Consider the following 19584-nt stretch of genomic DNA (forward strand, 5'->3'; position numbering starts at 1 on the left):
CGGGCCCAGGTTGTGTGCCTGTGGAGTCTGGCCTTCCCTGCCACCTCGAGGAGCAACCGAGAGTCTTCCCCGCTGGGCAAGGTCCCTAGGAGGCCCGCGCTTTCTCTGAAAGTGAAAGGAGTAGGCGGGGGGCGCGGCTGAGGCGGGGCCCACGCCGGCGACCGCGCAGGCTCCGCCCCGGGGCAGTCTCGAGCCGGGGGCGCGGAGCGACTCCAGTCCCCGCCGCGCCGCGGGCTGGTGGGCTCAGCTGCTGCGCCAGTGCTGGGAAATGACCCTGCCCGGGGGCCCGACGAGCATGGCGCGGCGGGGGGCCGCGGGGCCTTGCAGCCCGGGGCTGGAGCGGGCCCCGCGCCGGAGTGTCGGGGAGCTGCGCCTGCTCTTCGAGGCGCGCTGCGCCGCGGTCGCTGCCGCTGCCGCTGCAGGGGAGCCCCGGGCCCGCGGGGCCAAGCGGCGCGGGGGGCAGGTCCCCAACGGGCTCCCGCGGGCTCCCCCTGCCCCGGTGATCCCGCAGCTGACCGTGACAGCCGAGGAACCGGACGTACCCCCGGCCAGCCCCGGGCCGCCGGAGCCGGAGGGTGACTGCCTCCCGGCAGTGGGCTCGTCGCACCTGCAGCAGCCGCGCCGCCTTTCCACCTCGTCGCTCTCCTCCACTGGCTCCTCGTCGCTACTCGAGGACTCGGAGGACGACCTGCTGAGCGACAGCGAGAGCAGGAGCCGCGGCAACGTGCAGCTGGAAGCCGGCGAGGACGTGGGTCAGGTACGGGCCGCGGGGGCGGGGCCAGCGCCGGGCGCGGGGGCCATGCGCTGGGGACCCAGCTTGGAGCTCTCCGAGGACCGACTTCTGTCCCAGCCTCCCTCCGCGAAGGGTCCGATTCTTACTGTTTAGAAGGAACGTGGGGGTCGCAGGGAGGCGCCAGGCTGACCTCTCGCCTTGGCAATTCTCACCCCCGCTCCGCAGGCAGGTCGCGGCCCGGGCCCGGGGGCGTCTAAGAAGGAGGGTGAAGAGTACACGACTGGCCACCGGGACCGGGCGAAGCGGGGTACCGTACCTTGTAGGCTGTGAGGTACGACTGGAGGGATCGGAGGGGCTTAGCCTTCCCCCATGAACCCTCGGAGAGAGGGGCGAAGGAGTGTTTCCCTCGCTCCCCGCCCCCTCTCTAGTGCCGCGGCCCCACCCCCGCCGTTGCCACGGTTTCCCTCTCCTGAGTGGGAGTGGAGCGGCGCTCCAGGCTCTGCTCCGAGCCGCTGCCGTCTGCTCCCGGCGCCCGCACGAGGCGTGGACGCAGAGGAGGGGCGCAGGGCTGGGAGCTCTGGCAGGGAGCGGGATGCAGCCCACCTGGTGCGGGCCCTTCACCCCCGCAGTCTCCCCGCCTTGCTGCTCGTAAGTGTGGTTGGGGGAAGGTAAACTGAGGCTGAAAGGGGGCGGGATCAGCCTGCTAGCCTCTGCCTCTGGTAGCCTGGATGTTCCGGGGCCAGGTTTGTCCCTCGGAAAACCCCGGCCAGGATGAAGTGAAGTCACTCCAGGCGCCCGCCCCTTAGGGGTTTGCTGCTCCCAGGACAGCCTCCTTGTCCCCCTCGTTTTAGCCAAGGCCAAATACCTTAAATAACTGCCCGCGGTCAGCGCGAAGGACTTGCTCTAGATCCACGTTACGCAAGTGTCCCTGAAGCCGAGGTGTCTCCGAGCCTGCCCAAAAGCCTGGGGTCGGGGCGACTGGGCTGGGAGAGCTGCAGGCGCGCGCCAGGGTTGCCTGGACGCTGCGGGGAGATCGCTGGGGTTCGGCCTGGGCCTTCTGGACCCGGGCTGCCGCAGCACACTCGGATTGGACGAGGCGGAGGAGACACTGTAACGACTTGCGGTGGCTCCATGACTCGGTGACTCCCCTGAGATTTACAATACCCAGTGGGCGGTGGGGTTTGTAAGTGACACAAGAGGGAGGCAAAGCAGGAACACCCCCTGCCGCCAGGTGTAGGGTGCGGGGGCTCAGTCACGAGCCTGCCGCCTTCCTCTTTCCTCCCCGAGCGGGTCGGGGTACCCCTGACCCATGATCGTTTCTGACTCAGCCCTGGCCTATGTAGAGGAGTGGATGCTGCAGAGGGGGTCCCAAGACAGTGGAATATGCGGCAGCGAGAGCACCCCGCCCACTCCTCGTTGTCGTAAAAATCTGAGCAGTAGCTGTAGGTGGGCTGCTCCCCCGCTCAAATCTCTGACACCTGAGAAGAGCGAGCGGGCGAGCGGGTGCTGCAAGTGTGGGCGCTGAGGGCGCAGGCACCCCCCGCTTCCCTCTTCCGCCAGCAGAGACCTGGCAAAGTGCCTAGGGGAGGGACTACGAGAGGAGGAGGTCCCGCGGCCCAAGCCTGAGTGCAGTGTAGACAACCCCGGCTGAGGTCAAGACAGCTTCAGCTGTGTCCTGGGCGTTTTCAGTCGCCTCTTCCACGCTGGTCCTCACTGTCTCCTAGAGCCGCCGGGAGCTGGTGCAGATGGTGACAGAGGGCCCCTCCAGCTCCAAGGCTGGGTCTTCCCAACCCCCAGCCCGCTGGGGCCTCCCCGAAGGCAAACAGCCACAGCGGAGGCAGATAAGCCGGGGGCTGTTGACAGAGGCTGCCTGCGCCCTCGTCCTCGTGGAAGGGCCTGGAGCGGACTTTGCCTCACGGCTGGTCCCAGAGCAACTCAGCCTGCCCGCCCAGGCCGCATTTAGGGCTTCCCCAGGCAGGAAGCAGAGCCGTCCTGCCGACTGTGAAGGATGCACCTGGGGGAAGGTCACTGAGGAGCAACTCTGGGGCTCCTAGCCTGCCAGCCCCTTACACTGGGGCCTGGGCAGACGGGGGCCAGAACGGCTCTGCCTGCCTCTGGCAGGGCATACATCTTCCCCTTCACCTCCTAGGAGCCCTGTACAGCCTGCCTAGAGCTGGGTAGTTGGGACTGGGCAGCCTCTCTTCCTCCAGGGGCCTTTCCTCTGGTAAAAGGAAAAGTCCTGGGCAGGGAAACTTGAGCAAGCCAGGAGAGTAGTAGGAGCCCTGTCCCTCAGGGTGGCTGCCATGACTCTACGGCCTTGCCTGCCTCCTAAAACAATTGTAGGGTGTTGCTCTAGCAGATGAGAGGGTGTTTGGCTCCTGTACATCTGGTTTTCTTTTCTCAGTGCTCCAGGATAGGTAAGGAGACCTGGATGACATCCCCTCCTGGACTCAGAATTCCCACACATCACTTTCCACTAATTATAGAGCAGAATTTAGGTTAACAGATTTCCTTTTTAAAAAGCAAATGCCCATGGGAAAGTGAAGTCGTGGGTCACTTATACCTTACTGCAAATCATTTTATAAATTTAAACTGATTGCTCCCCACCACCGCCACCACCACAGGGAGTGCTAGTTTGACAGGGCAATTGGAACATGGGGAGGGTGCTGGGATAGTAGAGAGCTTCAACCAGAGACTGGATGGCTGGAGGCAGGCAGCAGGGTGAGTACCAAAGACAGAGCAAAGGATCTGCTCTGGCAGGAGATATGCTGAGCGTCTGGTGTGATGTAAGTCACGGGTGTCCTTGAGGTTTCCACATGGCGCTTAAAGAAAGGAGAGTCTGGGACTAGTATCCAGCCAAGCCTTGCCCAAGGAGAGATACTACCTGTTTAGCCCTAGAAGCAAGGAATTATCAGAGGGTCCTCCTATGACTTCATCAAAGACCATCACATGGTCAGCTTTTCTGGCTTTTGCCCCAGGATGCCCAGGTAACCTCTGGCTGTATGTTGGTTTCCCAGAGAGAACACCTTCATGGAGGGAAGGCTGGGCCAGAGGATGTGGCTTTGGGTCACCTTGGCAGCTAGATTTCACTCTGTAACATAATAAATGCTTTCTGATCTCTATAAAATAAAAGTCTTACCTGCTCAAAAATATCTTCCCTGCTGTTGTTCATGTGCCAGAATCCCCACCCACCCTCCAAAGAATGATTCTCCAGGAGCCTTTGTGAATACATTCATTTTTAAATGCATTATGTTCCCTGGGGGAGGTATCTCCCTAAGATGGAAGATGGCAGTGAGTTGAGTTGCTTGACATTTGCATCAGCTCCTTCCCTGCTTGACCATATCCATCACTGGGAGGGCAGCTAAATCCTGTCTCCTCACGAGGTAGCCTGGAGAGCTCAATGAGATAATGGGTAAGAAAGCCCTTTGTCACCTGCTTGCTAAAACCATCCTTAGTTGCTGCTGCTCTTGCCTCATATGAGATGCATAAAACCGGAGTGGAGAGAGTAGGGGTTGACCTCATTTTACCTCACCTTGGGAGCAATTCTATGTGGTCTACCAGGCCTACCTTCTACCTCCCAGCCCCCCTCACTGCTTCCACATGATCCCAGAAGGAAGGATGGTGCAGTTCCCTCACCCCACCTACCCAAAGCTCATTCCCTCTTCCACTAGGAACAAAATGTATCCTCTAAGTCCATTACAGTCCTACTATCTGGCAAATTCTTCTAGAAGGCTCCTAATGCTGTCTGCCATTAAACCCATTCCTTTGCATAAAAGCAAAGGTGTCTAGCCAGTAGAGAGGGCCCCGCCCCAGGCAGGACTCAGGGTTTCCCCAGGGATCAAAATACCACCTTATAGCTGCAAATCACTTCTTCTTGTACAAAGCTTTTTCTCAGGCAGTATCCCATTTGAACCCCCAAAGGGAGGCAGGCTGGTACCATGGACTTTGGAACCTGCTGGGGCAAGAGAGCTTGGGCCAGAGATTGGGGGGCTGGAGGCAGGGAGTGAGGGGATGCTAACTCCTCTGGGCCTTGACTTCTTTGTGTAAAACGGAGTAATAACACCACCTCATGTGCTTGCTGTGCATGTGCCTCATGATCATGATTCCCAAACCGTGTGGGAGAAGGGGGATCAGGTGGTGCTTCTGAATATACATGGCACATACATCATCTTCCTGGAATTTTACTTGAGGTTTTGGAGGTGGGGAGTTTTATAATAAAACTTGGATTTATTATGCAGCAGAATGCAAACCTCGTATGTATTTAAAGATTTTAAAAAGGAGTTTTGAAAGTGATGTCATGCTTCTAGTGGGCTGCTTCTGGCTACACCCCCAGATCCCCAGGGATTGGACATGTGATCACACCCTAGTGTGCCATGTAAGGACTTCAATGGGAAAGTGGGAGCAATGCTGTCTGATGGAAGATGAGAAAGTGGCTGGCATGAAATAGGCAGTCAGTAAATTGTGCCTTGTGTTATGGCGGTGGCTACATCCTCCCAGAGGAAACAGGTCCACACAGATGAGAGTACTTGCTTGGGTTCACTCAGCTAGAATGTAACAGGGCCAAGCCCAGAACCAACTGCTGACTCCCCACCCAGTGCTCTGTCATAGCCTCCATCTCCTCCCCATGGTAAAGGGCTTTAAAGGTCAGCAGCGTCCCTTACTTAGGCCACCTCCTCAGTTCTCCTCCCTCCTCTGTTGTCAGGGAGGGTGGTTCCTGGGTTCCAGTCCTGTGGGGGCACACATGCACAAGTCCTCCAAAAGGCAAGCACCCCTGGGAGGAGGCAGCAAACACACAGTTTAGATGAGCAAACCTGTGTACTTCAGAGAGACACAGGACTGCTGAGTTTGGGGTGGGAAGAGAAAAGGTTCAGGGTATGAGATGCTCTCAGAATTAGGTGGAGCCCAGATGCAATGGTCATGAGGCAAGGGGTACACCAAAAAAACCCACATTTCCCTCCCAGTGTTGTCTAAGATAACAGGCCCTCAGGGTTGCATCCCATTTTCAGGGCTTAGGTTTCTGGATCCAGATCGACAAAAAGTGCCTTGGGCCTTGCCAACTAGTGAGGTGTGCATTGAATCCAGGGACAGCAAGAGGGTCTAGGGGAGTCCCAAGCCATTCTTTCTCCAGGCCCTTCCAGGCTGGTCTCCCTGCCCTGGGCCTGTGTAAACTACGTTTCTGTGTTGTCTGTCTCCCTAAATGAGAGGAACCAAGGTCCCAAGTGAATGAATCAGTGATCCAGATTTGTCCAGCTTATGCTTCATGCCAAGGAATGGGATTGGGGAGTTAAGTGCCTGTCACACTCAAACCCCATTTACTAACCCCAACAGCCCAGTAAGGGTAGTTATTTCCCCATTTTATAGATGAAGAAACTGATACTCAGAGGCTTGTTTCTCAGGCCCAGAAGATCCCTAGGCATTGGTAGAAATGCAAATTTTTTGGCCCCACCCTGTACCTACTCAGAATTTCCCTGCGGTAGACCTGAGAATCTGCTCTTTTTATTTTTTATTTTTAAAGACAGGGTCTTACTCTGTCACCCAGGCTGGCTGAAGTGCAGTGGCGCCATCATAGCTCACTGCAACCTCAAATTCCTGAGCTCAAGCGATCCTCCCACCTCGGCCTCCCAAAGTGCTGGGGTTATGGGAGTGAGCCACTGCACCCAGCCAGAATCTGCAATTTTTAACAAGGGATGACCATCAGGTTATTCTGATGCTCACAAAAACTTTGGCAGAGCAGTTTAGTAAATTGCTCAGGCAGTTCTTGAGCGGCAGAGCTGGGGTGCAAACCTGAGCCTTCTAACCCTAAGTCCAGGGCTCTTTACAGCCAATTGGAGAAGCTGGAATCACCATCACTGTGTGAGCCACACAGGCGCACAATAAACCTTCACTGAGTGAATGAACGAATAAATGAATGAATGAATCATCCAGCTCCGGCTTCTTCCGGTGGGTCGGGGTCGGGGCGAGACCCTGTTTCAGAGGAGGGAGAGGCTTATGCATTTCTGACACGCGGACTTGGAGACCTTGACCTTGTCGCTTCCAGAAAAGCCACTGGCAGAAGATCCGAACCATGGTCAATCTGCCGGTCATCAGCCCTTTCAAGAAGCGCTACGCCTGGGTGCAGCTGGCAGGGCACACAGGTGAGCGTCGGGGCGCGCGCGGACTGGGTGGGGAGGTGCCGGGAAAGGAAGAGGCCGGGCAGCGCTAATTGGTGCGGGTCCGCAGGGAGTTTTAAGGCGGCGGGCACAAGCGGGCTGATCCTGAAGCGCTGCTCGGAACCGGAGCGCTACTGCCTGGCGCGGCTGATGGCGGACGCGCTGCGCGGCTGCGTGCCTACCTTCCACGGCGTGGTGGAGCGCGACGGCGAAAGCTACCTGCAGTTGCAGGACCTGCTCGACGGCTTCGACGGGCCCTGCGTGCTTGACTGCAAGATGGGCGTCAGGTACGGGTGCCCTGCCGGGCTGGGGCGGAGACCGAGTTGGGGTCCGAGACCGGAACGAGCGCTTAATGGGGTGCCCATGTGGGTCCCCTCATACCCTGGTGGGTGCCTGCACCCCCACAGGACTTACCTGGAGGAGGAGCTGACCAAGGCCCGCGAGCGGCCGAAGCTGCGGAAGGACATGTACAAGAAGATGTTGGCGGTGGACCCTACGGCGCCCACTGAGGAGGAGCACGCGCAGCGCGCGGTCACCAAGCCGCGCTACATGCAGTGGCGAGAAGGCATCAGCTCTAGCACCACGCTTGGCTTCCGCATCGAGGGAATCAAGGTGGGCCACGCCCGCTTCGCTTTGCACCGCCCTAGCCCTTCCTCCGCCCCAGCCCCACCGCGCCGTGTCCTTCCCGGTTTGTCGTCGCCCCCCGCCCTATCCCCACGACCACCACCACTACCACCACGGCGAGACGGCCGTCCGTCTCGCTGTCCCCAGCAGCCAACGCCCCGGGAGGTACCGCTGCCCTAGGCTGATCCTCTCCCCGCTAGGCGGTCCGGGCCCCCTGGCACTCCTGTCCCTCCTCTTTCAGAAAGCGGACGGCTCCTGTAGCACAGACTTCAAGACCACGCGAAGCCGGGAGCAAGTGATTCGCGTCTTCGAGGAGTTTGTACAAGGAGATGAGGAAGTGCTGGTGAGCGCGGAATCCCAGAACCCCGAGGTGCTGGGGATCCTGAAATCAAGGGCGGCCGCTGGTCGTTCCGTCTAGTGCCCTCGCCTCTGTGACCCCATTTATCTCGTTGAGTTTTCACTGCTTTATGTTCCTTTCCTTCTGGGCTGTGCGCCGTGCGGGGGGGTGTCCCCTCCTCACCACGGTATTTGCCAAGCTGAACATGCATTGTGGCTCCTAACCGTTAGCAGGGGCTCACTTAGCGTTTAATTAATTTGCCCTCCTCTTCTACTCTCTCCAGAGGAGGTATCTGAACCGCCTGCAGCAGATCCGGGACACCCTGGAGGTCTCTGAGTTCTTTAGGAGGCACGAGGTAAGAGGCCGGTAGGCTCAGGTCCCGGGCCTGTGAGGGCTAGGTGGGGATAGGGTCGGGGGCTGCTCAGGGAAGGGGCTGTGGCCTGACTGTGTGGGGCTCGGCAGGTGATTGGCAGCTCGCTCCTCTTCGTGCATGATCACTGCCATCGCGCCGGCGTGTGGCTCATCGACTTCGGCAAAACCACGCCCCTCCCTGACGGCCAGATCCTGGACCACCGGCTGCCCTGGGAGGAGGGCAACCGCGAGGATGGCTATTTGCTGGGGCTGGACAATCTCATTGGCATCCTGGCCAGCCTGACCGAGAGATGAGGCTGGACTCCTGTCCCCACGTGGGCCCGCCGGTCTGACATGTGGACCTGCGGCTGCGTCCCCACAGTGCATGCCGGCCAGAGACTGGAACCCCGTTGTGCGGGGCAGTTCACAGGGTCCTGAAGGGCCAGGTGCCAACCACTAAGGGGGCGCACTGCCAATGTCAGGGCTTGGGGCACACCTGGGCCCCAGCGTTCCCAGAGCAGAACGACACTAGTTTACGGAATGTGAGGGAACAAAAGCTTCTTCCCCTGCCCAGCTCTTCTGAGGAGGCTCTACCCTCTCCAGAGGAGCTGGATTATGAATTTTATTCAGCAGGCCTAGACCTATTGGTCTAACCTCCTACACTACAATAGATTCCCCTTCCCAATAAAACTCAAAGACCCAGCTTCCATGACTCAGGCCTCATCCCCTCCCTTCTGGTCCCCTCTTCCTCAGTCTCGGTATCCCTCACATCCACTCAGATCACTGGAAGATGTGAGAAGAGGTTTTTATTAGAAGCATCTGCGAGGTTGGGGACAGCTCAGATGAAGGATGTTCATAGAGGAAGGGCAATCCAGGACTCCTCATGACACCTGGGGTATGGGGTGGCCTCTGGTCCCAAACATCAAAAGCTAGAAGTGGCCTGGCCCTTCCCCAGGAGGCCTAGAGTTGGTTTCCAGCATGGAAAGTCCAGTGCTGCCAGGCCAGCCCTGAGACAGGCCCAGACACGCAGATGCAGGGGACAGAGGCTACTGGAATTACAAGTGACTTAGAACCCTGAGGAGTGCAGAAAGGAGCCATTGCTACCATCAGTGTCTGAGTCCTCGACCTCAGGGCCCCCTGGGGCCCAGGAGCCATAGGTGGGATTCCAAAGGTTCTGAGGTTGGAGGCCCGTGGATTTGAGGGGCTTGAGGCCAGAGGACAGCCAGGGGCCAAGAGGCCTCCCTCCCCAGCTTGTCACACCCTCTGGACTCAGTTCCTGGGGCTGTGGGGATCTTGGGCCCTCCAGAGATCTGTTCCCCAGCCCAGAAGCCCCTTCCTCCTCCAGGGTGGGCCCCAGCTCCACCAGCAGGGGTGAATTTAGCACATCAGGGTCCTGTAATAGGAGAGTTGGGGAGCAGGAGGCCATGGAGTTGTTTTATGGCTTCCTTCCTGACCCCCAAGACCAAGACGGTCAGTGTGGGTCAGGGGACACACCTGAGTGCAATACTGAAGATGCTCCAAAATGCTGGCAAAGCTGGGGCGGAGCTCAGGCTGGTGCTGCCAACACTGGGTCATGATGCGGTACCTGGGAAGAGGCTGGAGTTCGTGCCCACCCTTGGTCCTAAAGGACCTCCCTCCCTGGGCAGCACTCTAAACTCACACGGGCCCTGGACAGCCCCTAGGAGGGTCCATCCGGCCCCCTGAGATGACGAAGTCCAGCACCTCCTGGTTGGTGCGCCCCGGGTAGGGCATGTAGCCCAGTGAGAAGATCTCCCACAGCAGCACCCCAAAAGACCTGCATCACGAGTAGGGGAACCAGGTGAGGACCCTTAGCACAGCGTAGCCTCCCCTTCCCTCATACAGAGTGGCCCAGAAAAGATAGGATTAGCCTCAAGGCAGGGGAGAGGAGGATAAGGGAGGGTGTGTTATCACCAGGCGTCTGTCTTGGATGTGAAGATGCCCTCCAGGAAGGCCTCTGGGGGCATCCACTTGACTGGGAGCAAGGCCCGGTGCCCCTTGCGGTAATAACTGGCCCTACAGGAGGGAGGAGGGGAGTGATGAATTGTTTAAATACCACCAAGGTGCTGGTAAACCCCCTTGGAGCAACAGCCTAACCAACATCCCAAGCCCTCACCGGTAGATATCTCTTGCCATCCCAAAGTCCCCAATCTTGGCCACTCGGCTGGGCCCAGTGCAGCTCAGCAGGCAGTTCCGGGCGGCAATGTCCCTGCAGAGTTTAGCAAAAATATCACTCCCAGAATGCAGAAGTTCTGGCCCTTCCTGATCTGTTTCCTTAAAAGTTACACAGAAGGTCTGTTCTTTCAGGAGAGAGTTGGGCTGGGGGTCCCCCAAGCCAGGATTGCTCCCAACCTGTGGATAAAGTGATTTTCCTCCAGGTAATGGCAGCCCTGGGCTATGTCCTGGGCCAGCTGCAGCAGGTCCCGCATGACCAGAGGTGATGGCTGGCCCTGGGTCAGGCAGAGGGTATGTCAGTCCATGCAGGTCTCAGGACTCATGACAGGGTCTTTGGAGGGGCCTGGGGGGCTGAGAGAAGGGTCTCACCAGGTGTGGCCGGCTATGCCTCAGGAAACTCTTCATGTCCCCTCCAGACATCAGCTCCAGCAGAATGAGGCGAGGGGCAGCCTGGAGGCTGAGCCCCACACACTGCACAATGTTCCGATGGCTAAACTTGCTGGGTGGGTGGTGCACATACCCCATCACCAGCAGGGAGATATAAACCATGTTCTAGGCTCCACAAAACTGGAGAGGACTTCTGTGTCCCCAGGCTTGTCACCTCTCAGCCCCAGGGTGAAGAGAGGCTGTTCCTGCAGGCAGTTCTGGCTTCTCCCTCTCACCCTCCGCCCCTGCCCCGCCCCAGGCGCACCTGATGATGAGCGCCTCCATGAGGAAATCTAGCTCGTCCTGACGAGAGCAGAGTTCTGGCAAGGTCTGGGGTGGGCGGAGGAAGAGCACAGTTTCTGAGCTGCCCTGGACACTTCAGGAGAGGGGGTTAACCGTAGCTCTAACTGCTCTCCCCTCCCTGGCGCCCTGCTCTTCTACCCCAGCCAGAAGTCCCACTCCCTCTCACCTTGATAGCCACCTGTAGCGGGCCAGAGTCCCCAGGAAGGCCAATTACCAGTCCTTCGTACACCTCCCCAAAGGCGCCGTGGCCCAGGGCTCTGCAGGAAGACAGGTTGAGGGAGTGGCTGGCCTGGAGAAGGGTCTTAGAGAGTCTGGTACCCCCTGTTTGCCCTGCTCCTCCACATCCCCCACATGCCCAGCTGACCCTATGTGAGCCCTCTCGGCATCACAGCACGCGGTAGAAGCCCTGCAAGGTGACACGGACTTGCGCAGAGCCAGGGCAAAAGAGAGGGCAGGCGTGGGGTCAGAGTCAGGGTGGAAGTCTGTGATGAGGCCTTCCCTTAGGTCCTTGCGGACACTCTAGGAGGGAGGCAACTCCTGGGCTCCAAAAGAGTCATATTCTAAGGCCCCTCCCATCCCAGAATTGGGGCTGAGAGCTGACCTTGAGAAAATTACTTCCCCTTTTGGAGCTTCTTGGGGCCTCCATCTCCCCTATACAAGGAGTTTGGGCCAGTTCTCTGGGATCCGTAATCCACCATAGCTGGGAGCAGGATCAGAGACGTGTATTCAGAGTGCACAGGTTCTCAGATGGAAGCAGAGGACTCACCTGAGCAGAGTGACATTGTCTGGGGAAACCTCAGTGAGCCCTGCGGGCAGAGGCCAGGACTGAGCTGGGCCAAGCCCCGCATGGCAGTAATAGGGATTGGTGGCTGTCCTGATGGCAGAGGTTCGCAGCTTGCTCAGCTCAAGCTCAGGGCCTGGCAGCCTCATCCCCCACAGGCCCTGCCACTTCTTCTGGCTCACTGGGGGTGGGAAGAACAAAGGCATACACTCTGCCTTCCCATCAGGCCCACGCTGCCTCCCCTGCCCAGGACACCTCTACAGATGCCCCTAAGGTAAATGTTTTCCCCAGGCCTCCCCAGCTGCTTCCTGTCTTAGGACCCCAAAGGAGTCTACCACTGCTCTGCTGGGAGTAGAGGTCTGGAAGCCAGCCCCATGTGCCCCTGGGACCCCACAGAAAACCACCACAGCTCAGTGGAGAGGGGGCAGCCTTGAATATGCTGTGCCTGCTAGATGCTCCGTACCCAGAATCAGGACCCCACACACCATAAGGAGGCTCAGTGTCGAGGTCATCACCACAGCCACCATCAGAACCAGAGGGCCTGGTGGGGTGGGCAGGTCTAGGGAGAAAGAGAGACACCTCCAGTGGGAAGGTGCTCTCTGTCCCTTTACCCCAAGTTTCACCCGAGCTTCAAGCATCAGCTCAAGTGTTAATCTTTCCATCACACCTTCCCCAGTTATCCTAGGGAGAACCAACCTCTCCCTTTTGAGAACCTCTAAAACACTTCATACCCCCCATGGCAATTGTCACTCCAGACACACATCTATATAGCCATATCTAAATATCCATCTCACCTCCCACACTGGACTACATGTCCCTGGAAGGCAAAGTGTGCACTGATGGGTCTCTAATCCCCTGCCCAGCACCCAACACAGTGCCTGGCACACAGTAGGTCTCTATACCATCTTTCCAAGTGCCTTACTGCCCCTCCCAGCCTGATCCCAGGAGTCCAGACCTTGGGCAAAGGTAGGACATACCCATGCAGGTGATGTTATCCACAGCTAGCACCATGCCCTCTGGGCACAGGCATTCAGCCAACTGGAGCTCTGCCTGCCACTGGCAATCTCTCAAAGGGCAATGACTGCAGTTAAGATACCTTCGGATCTCCACCTCTCCGTGGCTCTCTGTGACTGACAGTAAAAAACCAATATGGTGGGGTGTGGTGTGGGGGATGTGGGTGGTGTGGGGGCTGTGGGGGGTGGAGTGGGGATGTCAGGAGGGGGGGTCAGGGGGGAATAGAGCGAGGGTGGGATATACATGCCTTTTCCAGCCACATGGTTAGTTCTAGCCCAGGACTTTAGAGCAAAGAGCAGTGCCAAGCACACAAGGGTGGTGGGAGAGCCTGGGCCTTCTGGCAAGCCTGCACACTCTTCTGGGAACCTTGAGCTTCCGGGTATTTGAATAGAACTTACAGCAGGGCGACACTTGACAAGCACTCCAGAATGCCCCATAATGGCATCACAAGTGACAGCCCACTTCTCAAATGATCCTGTGCTATGCAAAAACTAGGTAGTTTCCAGTGTAGAGTTGGTGGCTCTTATAGGAGTGGGTTCAGGGATTGAGGAAAAAGGCTAGGCCAGGCTGAGAGGTGGGGGTTGGGGCCAATACCTGCCAGAGGCTGCAGGTAAAGCTCGCTGCTGGGGTGTATGAAGGATACCCCATCTTCCCCATTAGCCCAGAGGTTGTCAGTCTCTGAGGTATTGCCCCCTGGAAATTGAGAGTGATGGATGGTTTGGCTACAAAAGTGGGTGAGGGGAGGGGAGGAAGGACTATGGGGATGGGAGAGGAGTAAGGGCCACACAGCTGCCTCAAGCTGGGAAGCTGGCTTATGAACAGTGGGGAAGCCAGCATCTCCCAGTGGAAATCCCAGTGTGGGTGTGGCCTCCTCTACACAAGCATTCTGATGCAAGCGCTTCTGTTCACAAATAGGTGCTCAGGGGCGAGAGAGGCCGGGAGGGATTAATCAGCTAGAACCTGAAGGCCTGGCTCAGGCTGGCTGGGACACCTCCTGTCTGTCCGAGCCCCTCCTATCCCATATTCTCAGCTGTAAAATGGGAGAGGCACAACCCACACATTCCATTTCTGTGAGAATGTAGATTGTGTGTGTAAAGTATTTATAAACAGTGTAGCCCAGACACAAAGGTTGTTTCTTAACACCAGTGGTTTCCAAACTGAAGTGCATTAGAATCATCACCTAGAGGACTGATTAAAACAGCACTGGGACTCTCCCCTAGAGTTTCTGATTCAGCAGGTTAGAGAAGGGCTGAGAATTTGCATTTCTTTTTAATTAAAAAAAAATTATATATATTTATTGTGTACAACATGATGTTTTGAAATACGCATACATTGTGCAATGGCTAATTCAAGCCAATCATCATATGCACTACCTTCCATATGTATCATTTTTTTGTGATGAGAACACCTAAAATCTATTCTCTTAACAATTATCAAGAATACATTTTTTTATTTTTAAAAGAGAGGAGGTTCGGCTCTGTTGCCCAGGCTGGAGTGCGGGGGGGCACAATCAAACTCACTGCAGCCTCCTGGGCTCAAACCATCCCCCTGCCTCAGCCTCACCAGTGGCTGGGACTAGAGGCCACCATGCCTGGCTAAGAACACATTGTATTAACTATAGCCACCATGTTGTACAATACGTCTCTGGAACTTATTTTTCCTATCTAACTGAAATTTTGTATCCTTTGGCCAACATCTCCCCAATATGCTCTCCCACCCAAGAGAAGCTGCATTTCTAACAACTTAGGTGGTGCTGAGGTTCTACAGGTTCCAGAACCACACTTTGAGAACTACTGACTTAAACTAATCCTGCCTTTCTGCTTCCCTGCTCAGCGTGCTAAGTTCCTCGGACTGCACAACAGGGAGGGCACCTGTTGTGATGGAAAATATCCTGGATTTAAATGAAAATCTAGGGCTGTCTGCATGTGTGTGATTTGCGATTTATTTGACCTCCTTTTCTAAGAGCTCTGCTCTGGTCTGGAGCAGCTGGCTCGGGCCTCTTCTAAGGCTCTAACCTGACTTCACCCTCAGGGCTGCCCGGCTGCCCTCCCCAGGGGTGCACCTACCCCGGTAGCCGCCGCCGCCTCCGCCCGCAGTGCAGGCCCCGCCGCCGCCCCCGAAGCCGCCAGCCGCGGCCCATCCGAGAGTAGCCCAGGCCTCCGCGCAGCCATGGCCGCCCTCCGCCCCCTCCTGCAGGGAGCGTCCGGCCTGCGGGGAGAGGGCCCGCGACGTCCAGCCGCCCCCTCCACCTGCGAAGCGACAGTGCGATGGCTGGCAGGCGGACGGGGAGCGCGCCCGCCTCTCCCCGCGGCCGGGCGCCCTCACCTGCCGCCCCGCCTCTCCCGCTGCTCCCGGGCGCAGCCGAGCGGTTCTCCAGTTTCTCGGGGGAGGCCTGAGCCCAGCCTCGGTCCTGCTGCCTCAGGTAGGCCCGACCGCCGCCTCCGGCCGCCACCAGCAGTGGCTCCAGCTCGCCGGCGCGCAGCTGTAGGGCCAGCGGGGCGTTGAGGGGCGCGCCCTCCAGCCGTCGAGGGAGGACACCGGCACTGCGCGATGCCTCCGTCCGGGGCCCAAAAAGGGCAGGGGCTCCCAGCCCAGCACAGGGATAGAGGGACCCCAAGTGACGTACGTAGAGCGCGTGCGCGCGCGCCTCTGCGAACAGGACTAGGACCCCAACGCCGAGCGCTGGGGCCGAGGGCGGCCAGCGCCAGGGGAGCACGTACCCGGAAGACGTAGGTGGCGCCCCCGCCACCCCCGCCACCTCCGGCCCAGCGCCGCGACCCCGGGGCCCTTTCGGTCCCGTCGGTCGCCGCGTGCTCTTCAGCGGCCGGAGACTCTCCGAGGCAGACGAGCTGGCTCTCCGGGCTACCCTGCGAGTACCAGGGGCAAGAATCGGCGGGGCCCGGGACCCTCGCTGTGCCAGTGTCGGAACACCAAAGAGGCATCGCCCTAACCCTTCCCACTGGTCCGCTTACTCCAGGACAGGCGTCCTCTCCCTGCTGCCCCACGAGGATGTAAAGCGGCTCCCCGCGACTAAGGGAAAAGATCGCTGAGACGAAGACGCCATGCGCCCGCGACAGGTGGTTCCTGGCGCCTTTGCCGCCCGCGGCTCCGTAGGCTGAGATCCTGCGGGAGGCCGGCGTTGAGTCCCCGGCCCTCGCCCTCCGGCCAGCCGCTCCAGGCAGAGGTTGGCGACAGAGGCGGCTCCAGAATTTTAACTGAGGGACTTAGAGGCTTTGAAGGGATGGGAAGACGAGATCTGCACACCACGAAATTAAATTTTACACTTATTTCAGGAGTGTTAATGGAGATGGGGGAGCCTCAAGCCACCCCTTGGCGCCCCCGCTGGTTAGGGGCCCTCTGCTGGGCGGGAACGGGCTCCTGGGTACCGGCTAACTCGGCGGCTACTACCGCCACACTTCCCGGGGCCGCTGGAAGGAGGGGCACTCGAGGTCGCCCTGGTTGGACATTGCTCCGGAAACCCTAAGACGCAAGGTGGTGCGTACGTGGCCTCGGTGCCCCGGACGGTGGAACGGCAGAATCGCGGGTCATCGCCCACCCCCAGCCCGGCCCGCACTTACAGGTACTGGCCGGGGCCCGGCGCCCGCCACAGCTGCACGCCTCTCAGCGGCCCGGCAGCCCCCACAGTCACCACCGCGCCGCTGCCCGCGTACGTCCCATCACATTGTGCTTGTGTGGGCCCGCGCCGGCCGCTGGCCCCGCAGGTGGAAAACTGCCAAGACCCCTTGGTGCCTGGGAGCAAGGAGAGAGAAAAGGCTCGTCGAGCCCCTGGGCGGCCGAGGGGTCTGGGTATGGTAGGCGGAACAGAAGGGAGGAGCCGGGAACTCACCTGAGGGATTTAGGCGGAGGGTTGGCTCCAAGCCGCTAGGCGGGGCGGTGACTTTCGCATCCCGGGAGCTGGGAGTTGGCAGGGGCGAGGATAACAGAAAAGGCACCTGGGACCCTGAGCTGGAGCAGAGAATGGTGCCTGAAAGGTGACAGTGAGCCAGCAGTGTAGGGAGCGGGCGCAGAAGGTTAACCGGGAGGGAGGGATAGGAGATAAAAGAGGGAAAGAGATTCGGAGATAACCCCACAACAGCAGCCCTTGCTGCCCGCGGCCACACCCCTAACCCCGCCGCTCACCACGGCCCACTCGCACCCCGATGCTCGCCACAACCCAACTTCGGTGGCAGAAGCCCAGCGAGTGCCTGCTGATGCCTCTACCAGTTTCTCCCCTCGAGAGCACTTTTCAGCGAATGACTGGGCGCACTGAGCTCGGTTCTGCAGCCCTCCACTCCAATCCTTTGCAGCACTTAGACTGGTGGCCCTACCCCCAGGCAGTGCTGAGATCCCAGGGGTTGTGCCTCCTTCCCAAGCTGCGTGATCCGGGTCCTCGGATTCGCGTTTTCCCCCCACACTCCAGGAGCACGGACCGGAAAAATTTGGCCACGAGGGTTCGAGGCCTCTGGAGGAGGAACTGGGACATGGCCTGTTGCCATCCCCGAGCTTAGGAAGGTGCCTCTGGCTGGGCCGTTTCCTGACCGCCAGACCGCACTTACCCGCGGCTGCGAGCCACAGCAGCAGCTGGCCCACGCTGCCCATAGCCCGTTCGGTCCACCGCACCTAAAGTTGACAGCTCAGACCCAACCACTGCGGCCCAGGCTTATAGGAGTGTCCAGCCGCCAGCGAGACACCCCTGGGAACTAAAGCCGGTCTGGCCACGCCCACCTCAGACCCCGGGATGCTGGAGGAGGAAAGGGCGGGGCGTGAGGGCAGCGAGGTCCCCGGGCTTCCGGGAGGAGCCTTGCGGAGCCCACACGCAGGTGCTGTCGTCTCCAGCCATCGGGTGTGCCTCAGGCTGCCCCGGGGAGCGGGGTGGGCTCGAAGTAGGGGAGGAGGTGCCCCACCCCAAATATCAGGCACGGACTTCTACAGTCCTCAGGACAGGAGCAGTAGTGTGTGCGCTTCATTGGTAGTGGTGACGGTGGTGGTGGGTGTGCTCGTGTGATCATACATGGGGAGTACTCTTTAAACTGCTTCAAGGAAGGACTCATTACTTGCCATTACTTGTGCCTTTCAGTGCCTTTGTGAGTGCAAGGCTGAACCTCCCTTGTTGGCCTCATACAATCCCACCATGTTACACCTCTGCACAACTTCTGTGATGGGGTAAAGGACTGGACCAGATGGCAGAAGATCTGAGTGCTAGCACTCGTGTCTCTAGTCAATGGGTGTTGTAGCGCAGGCCACACAACTGATCTGAGACAGTTTCCCCACCACCTGTAAAATCATACAAAGGGAGGTGGCTCTGTAAACTACAAGGCACCCTGCAACTGTGAGGGCCACTTGGCCTTCAGGTGGTTCCGTGTCTTGGGTCCTAAATCTTTTGCTCAACATGACTAATTTGAAAGGCTGAGACCTATGTTCAATATAAAACACTTGAAAAAAGAAGTTATAATAGCTACTTGGTAAAGTCTGTGTATAATGCAAGGTGTAGACACAACAGTGATTTTGTAAAAATTCTGGTATCCATGCCACAGTTAACTGTGTAGATACTGCACTATGAGATCACAGAGTTTACTTTTCAAGGTCCCTGTAAGCCAAGCCACTACTTCTCAAACTGTGGTTGGTTCTTCTTCTTTTTTTTTTTTGCTCCCCCCCCCAACCCCCTTGTGGTTGGTTCTGGACAACAGCATCACTATCACCTGAAAACTTGTTAGAAATGCAGATTCTTGGGTTTCACCCCCAGATGTACTGAATCAAAAACTCTGGTAGTAGGGCCCAGCAATTTGTCTTAACATTCTCTAGGTGATTTTTGTCACGTAAGTTTGAGAACCATTGGTATTTGCAGATACAGTAGTTGCTTAATAAAACCTATTAGACAATTCCATGTTTCAGCAGCTCCACTTACAGGGAGTGGGTTCTCTCTACCTACTGACAGGGCCAGGCCTGGCACACTGAACTCATCCTGATGACCCGCAAACACAGTAAGTAATTCCATACAGCGAGTGACAGTGTAATAAAGTCTGTTAGAATTTAGACAAAAGAACAACCTAGAAACTTTATCAAAATAGAGATGAACCAGAAGTTATGCCCCCCTCCTTTTTTTGTGTTTTATTTTTTTTTGTTTTTTGAGACAGAGTCTCACTCTGCTGCCTGGGCTAGAGTGCTGTGGCATCATCCTAGCTCACAGCAACCTCAAACTCCTGGGCTCAAGTGATCCTCCTGCCTCAGCCTCCCGGGTAGCTGGGACCACAGGCATGTGCTGCCACACCCAGCTAATTTTTCTATTTTTAGTAGAGACAGGGTCTTGCTCTTGCTCAGGCTAGTCTCAAACTCCTGACCTCAAGTGATCCTCCTGCCTTGGCCTCCCAGAGTGCTAGGATTACAGGTGTGAGCCACACCTGGCCTCCTTTTTTTTTTTTAATAGATAGGGTCTCTGTCATCTAGGCTAGAGTGCAGTGGTGTGATCATAGCTCACTATAACCTCAAATTCCTGGGCTCAAGTAATCCTCCTCAGTCTCCAAATAGCTGGAACTACAGGTGTGTGCCACCACACCCAGCTAATAATTTAAAAATTTTTTTGTAGAGACGGGATCTTACAATGTTGCCCAGGCTGAACTTTAACTCCTGGGCTCAAGTGATCCTCCCTCCTCAGCCTGCCGACTAGCTGGGACTA

The 19584-nt window shown here is 57.7% G+C and overlaps 2 protein-coding genes across 3 annotated transcripts; one reads left to right on the top strand and one right to left on the bottom strand.

Moving 5' to 3' along the window:
* The first annotated feature begins 204 nt into the window (after positions 1 to 204).
* Positions 205 to 8893, top strand: ITPKA (inositol-trisphosphate 3-kinase A). Its single transcript, XM_012649377.1, has 7 exons — positions 205 to 757; positions 6771 to 6867; positions 6953 to 7169; positions 7290 to 7494; positions 7748 to 7849; positions 8127 to 8198; positions 8306 to 8893. The coding sequence occupies exons 1-7, from the start codon at positions 269 to 271 to the stop codon at positions 8507 to 8509; spliced, it is 1386 nt and encodes a 461-aa protein (XP_012504831.1). The 5' UTR covers positions 205 to 268; the 3' UTR covers positions 8510 to 8893.
* A 94-nt stretch (positions 8894 to 8987) lies between these two features.
* Positions 8988 to 17530, bottom strand: LTK (leukocyte receptor tyrosine kinase). 2 transcript variants are annotated; one of them, XM_012649378.1, is made up of 20 exons: positions 17468 to 17530; positions 16759 to 16896; positions 16490 to 16661; positions 15884 to 16034; positions 15632 to 15778; positions 15237 to 15393; positions 14978 to 15160; positions 13506 to 13604; positions 12875 to 13027; positions 12361 to 12456; positions 11883 to 12078; positions 11283 to 11373; positions 11079 to 11143; positions 10757 to 10886; positions 10565 to 10662; positions 10329 to 10421; positions 10127 to 10228; positions 9855 to 9989; positions 9689 to 9779; positions 8988 to 9587 (listed from the first exon to the last, which is right to left on the bottom strand). In XM_012649378.1, exons 1-20 carry the CDS (start codon positions 17508 to 17510, stop codon positions 9261 to 9263), a joined length of 2667 nt encoding a protein of 888 aa, XP_012504832.1. In that variant the 5' UTR covers positions 17511 to 17530; the 3' UTR covers positions 8988 to 9260. The 2 variants fall into 2 exon arrangements, with proteins under 2 accessions (XP_012504832.1, XP_012504833.1); XM_012649379.1 differs by lacking the exon at positions 14978 to 15160 and having other exon boundaries at positions 17468 to 17510.
* Positions 17531 to 19584: the final 2054 nt, after the last annotated feature.

Source organism: Propithecus coquereli, unplaced genomic scaffold, assembly GCF_000956105.1.
Source record: "Propithecus coquereli isolate 6110/MARCELLA unplaced genomic scaffold, Pcoq_1.0 Scaffold3, whole genome shotgun sequence".
In the NCBI taxonomy this organism is placed as follows: domain Eukaryota; kingdom Metazoa; phylum Chordata; class Mammalia; order Primates; family Indriidae; genus Propithecus; species Propithecus coquereli.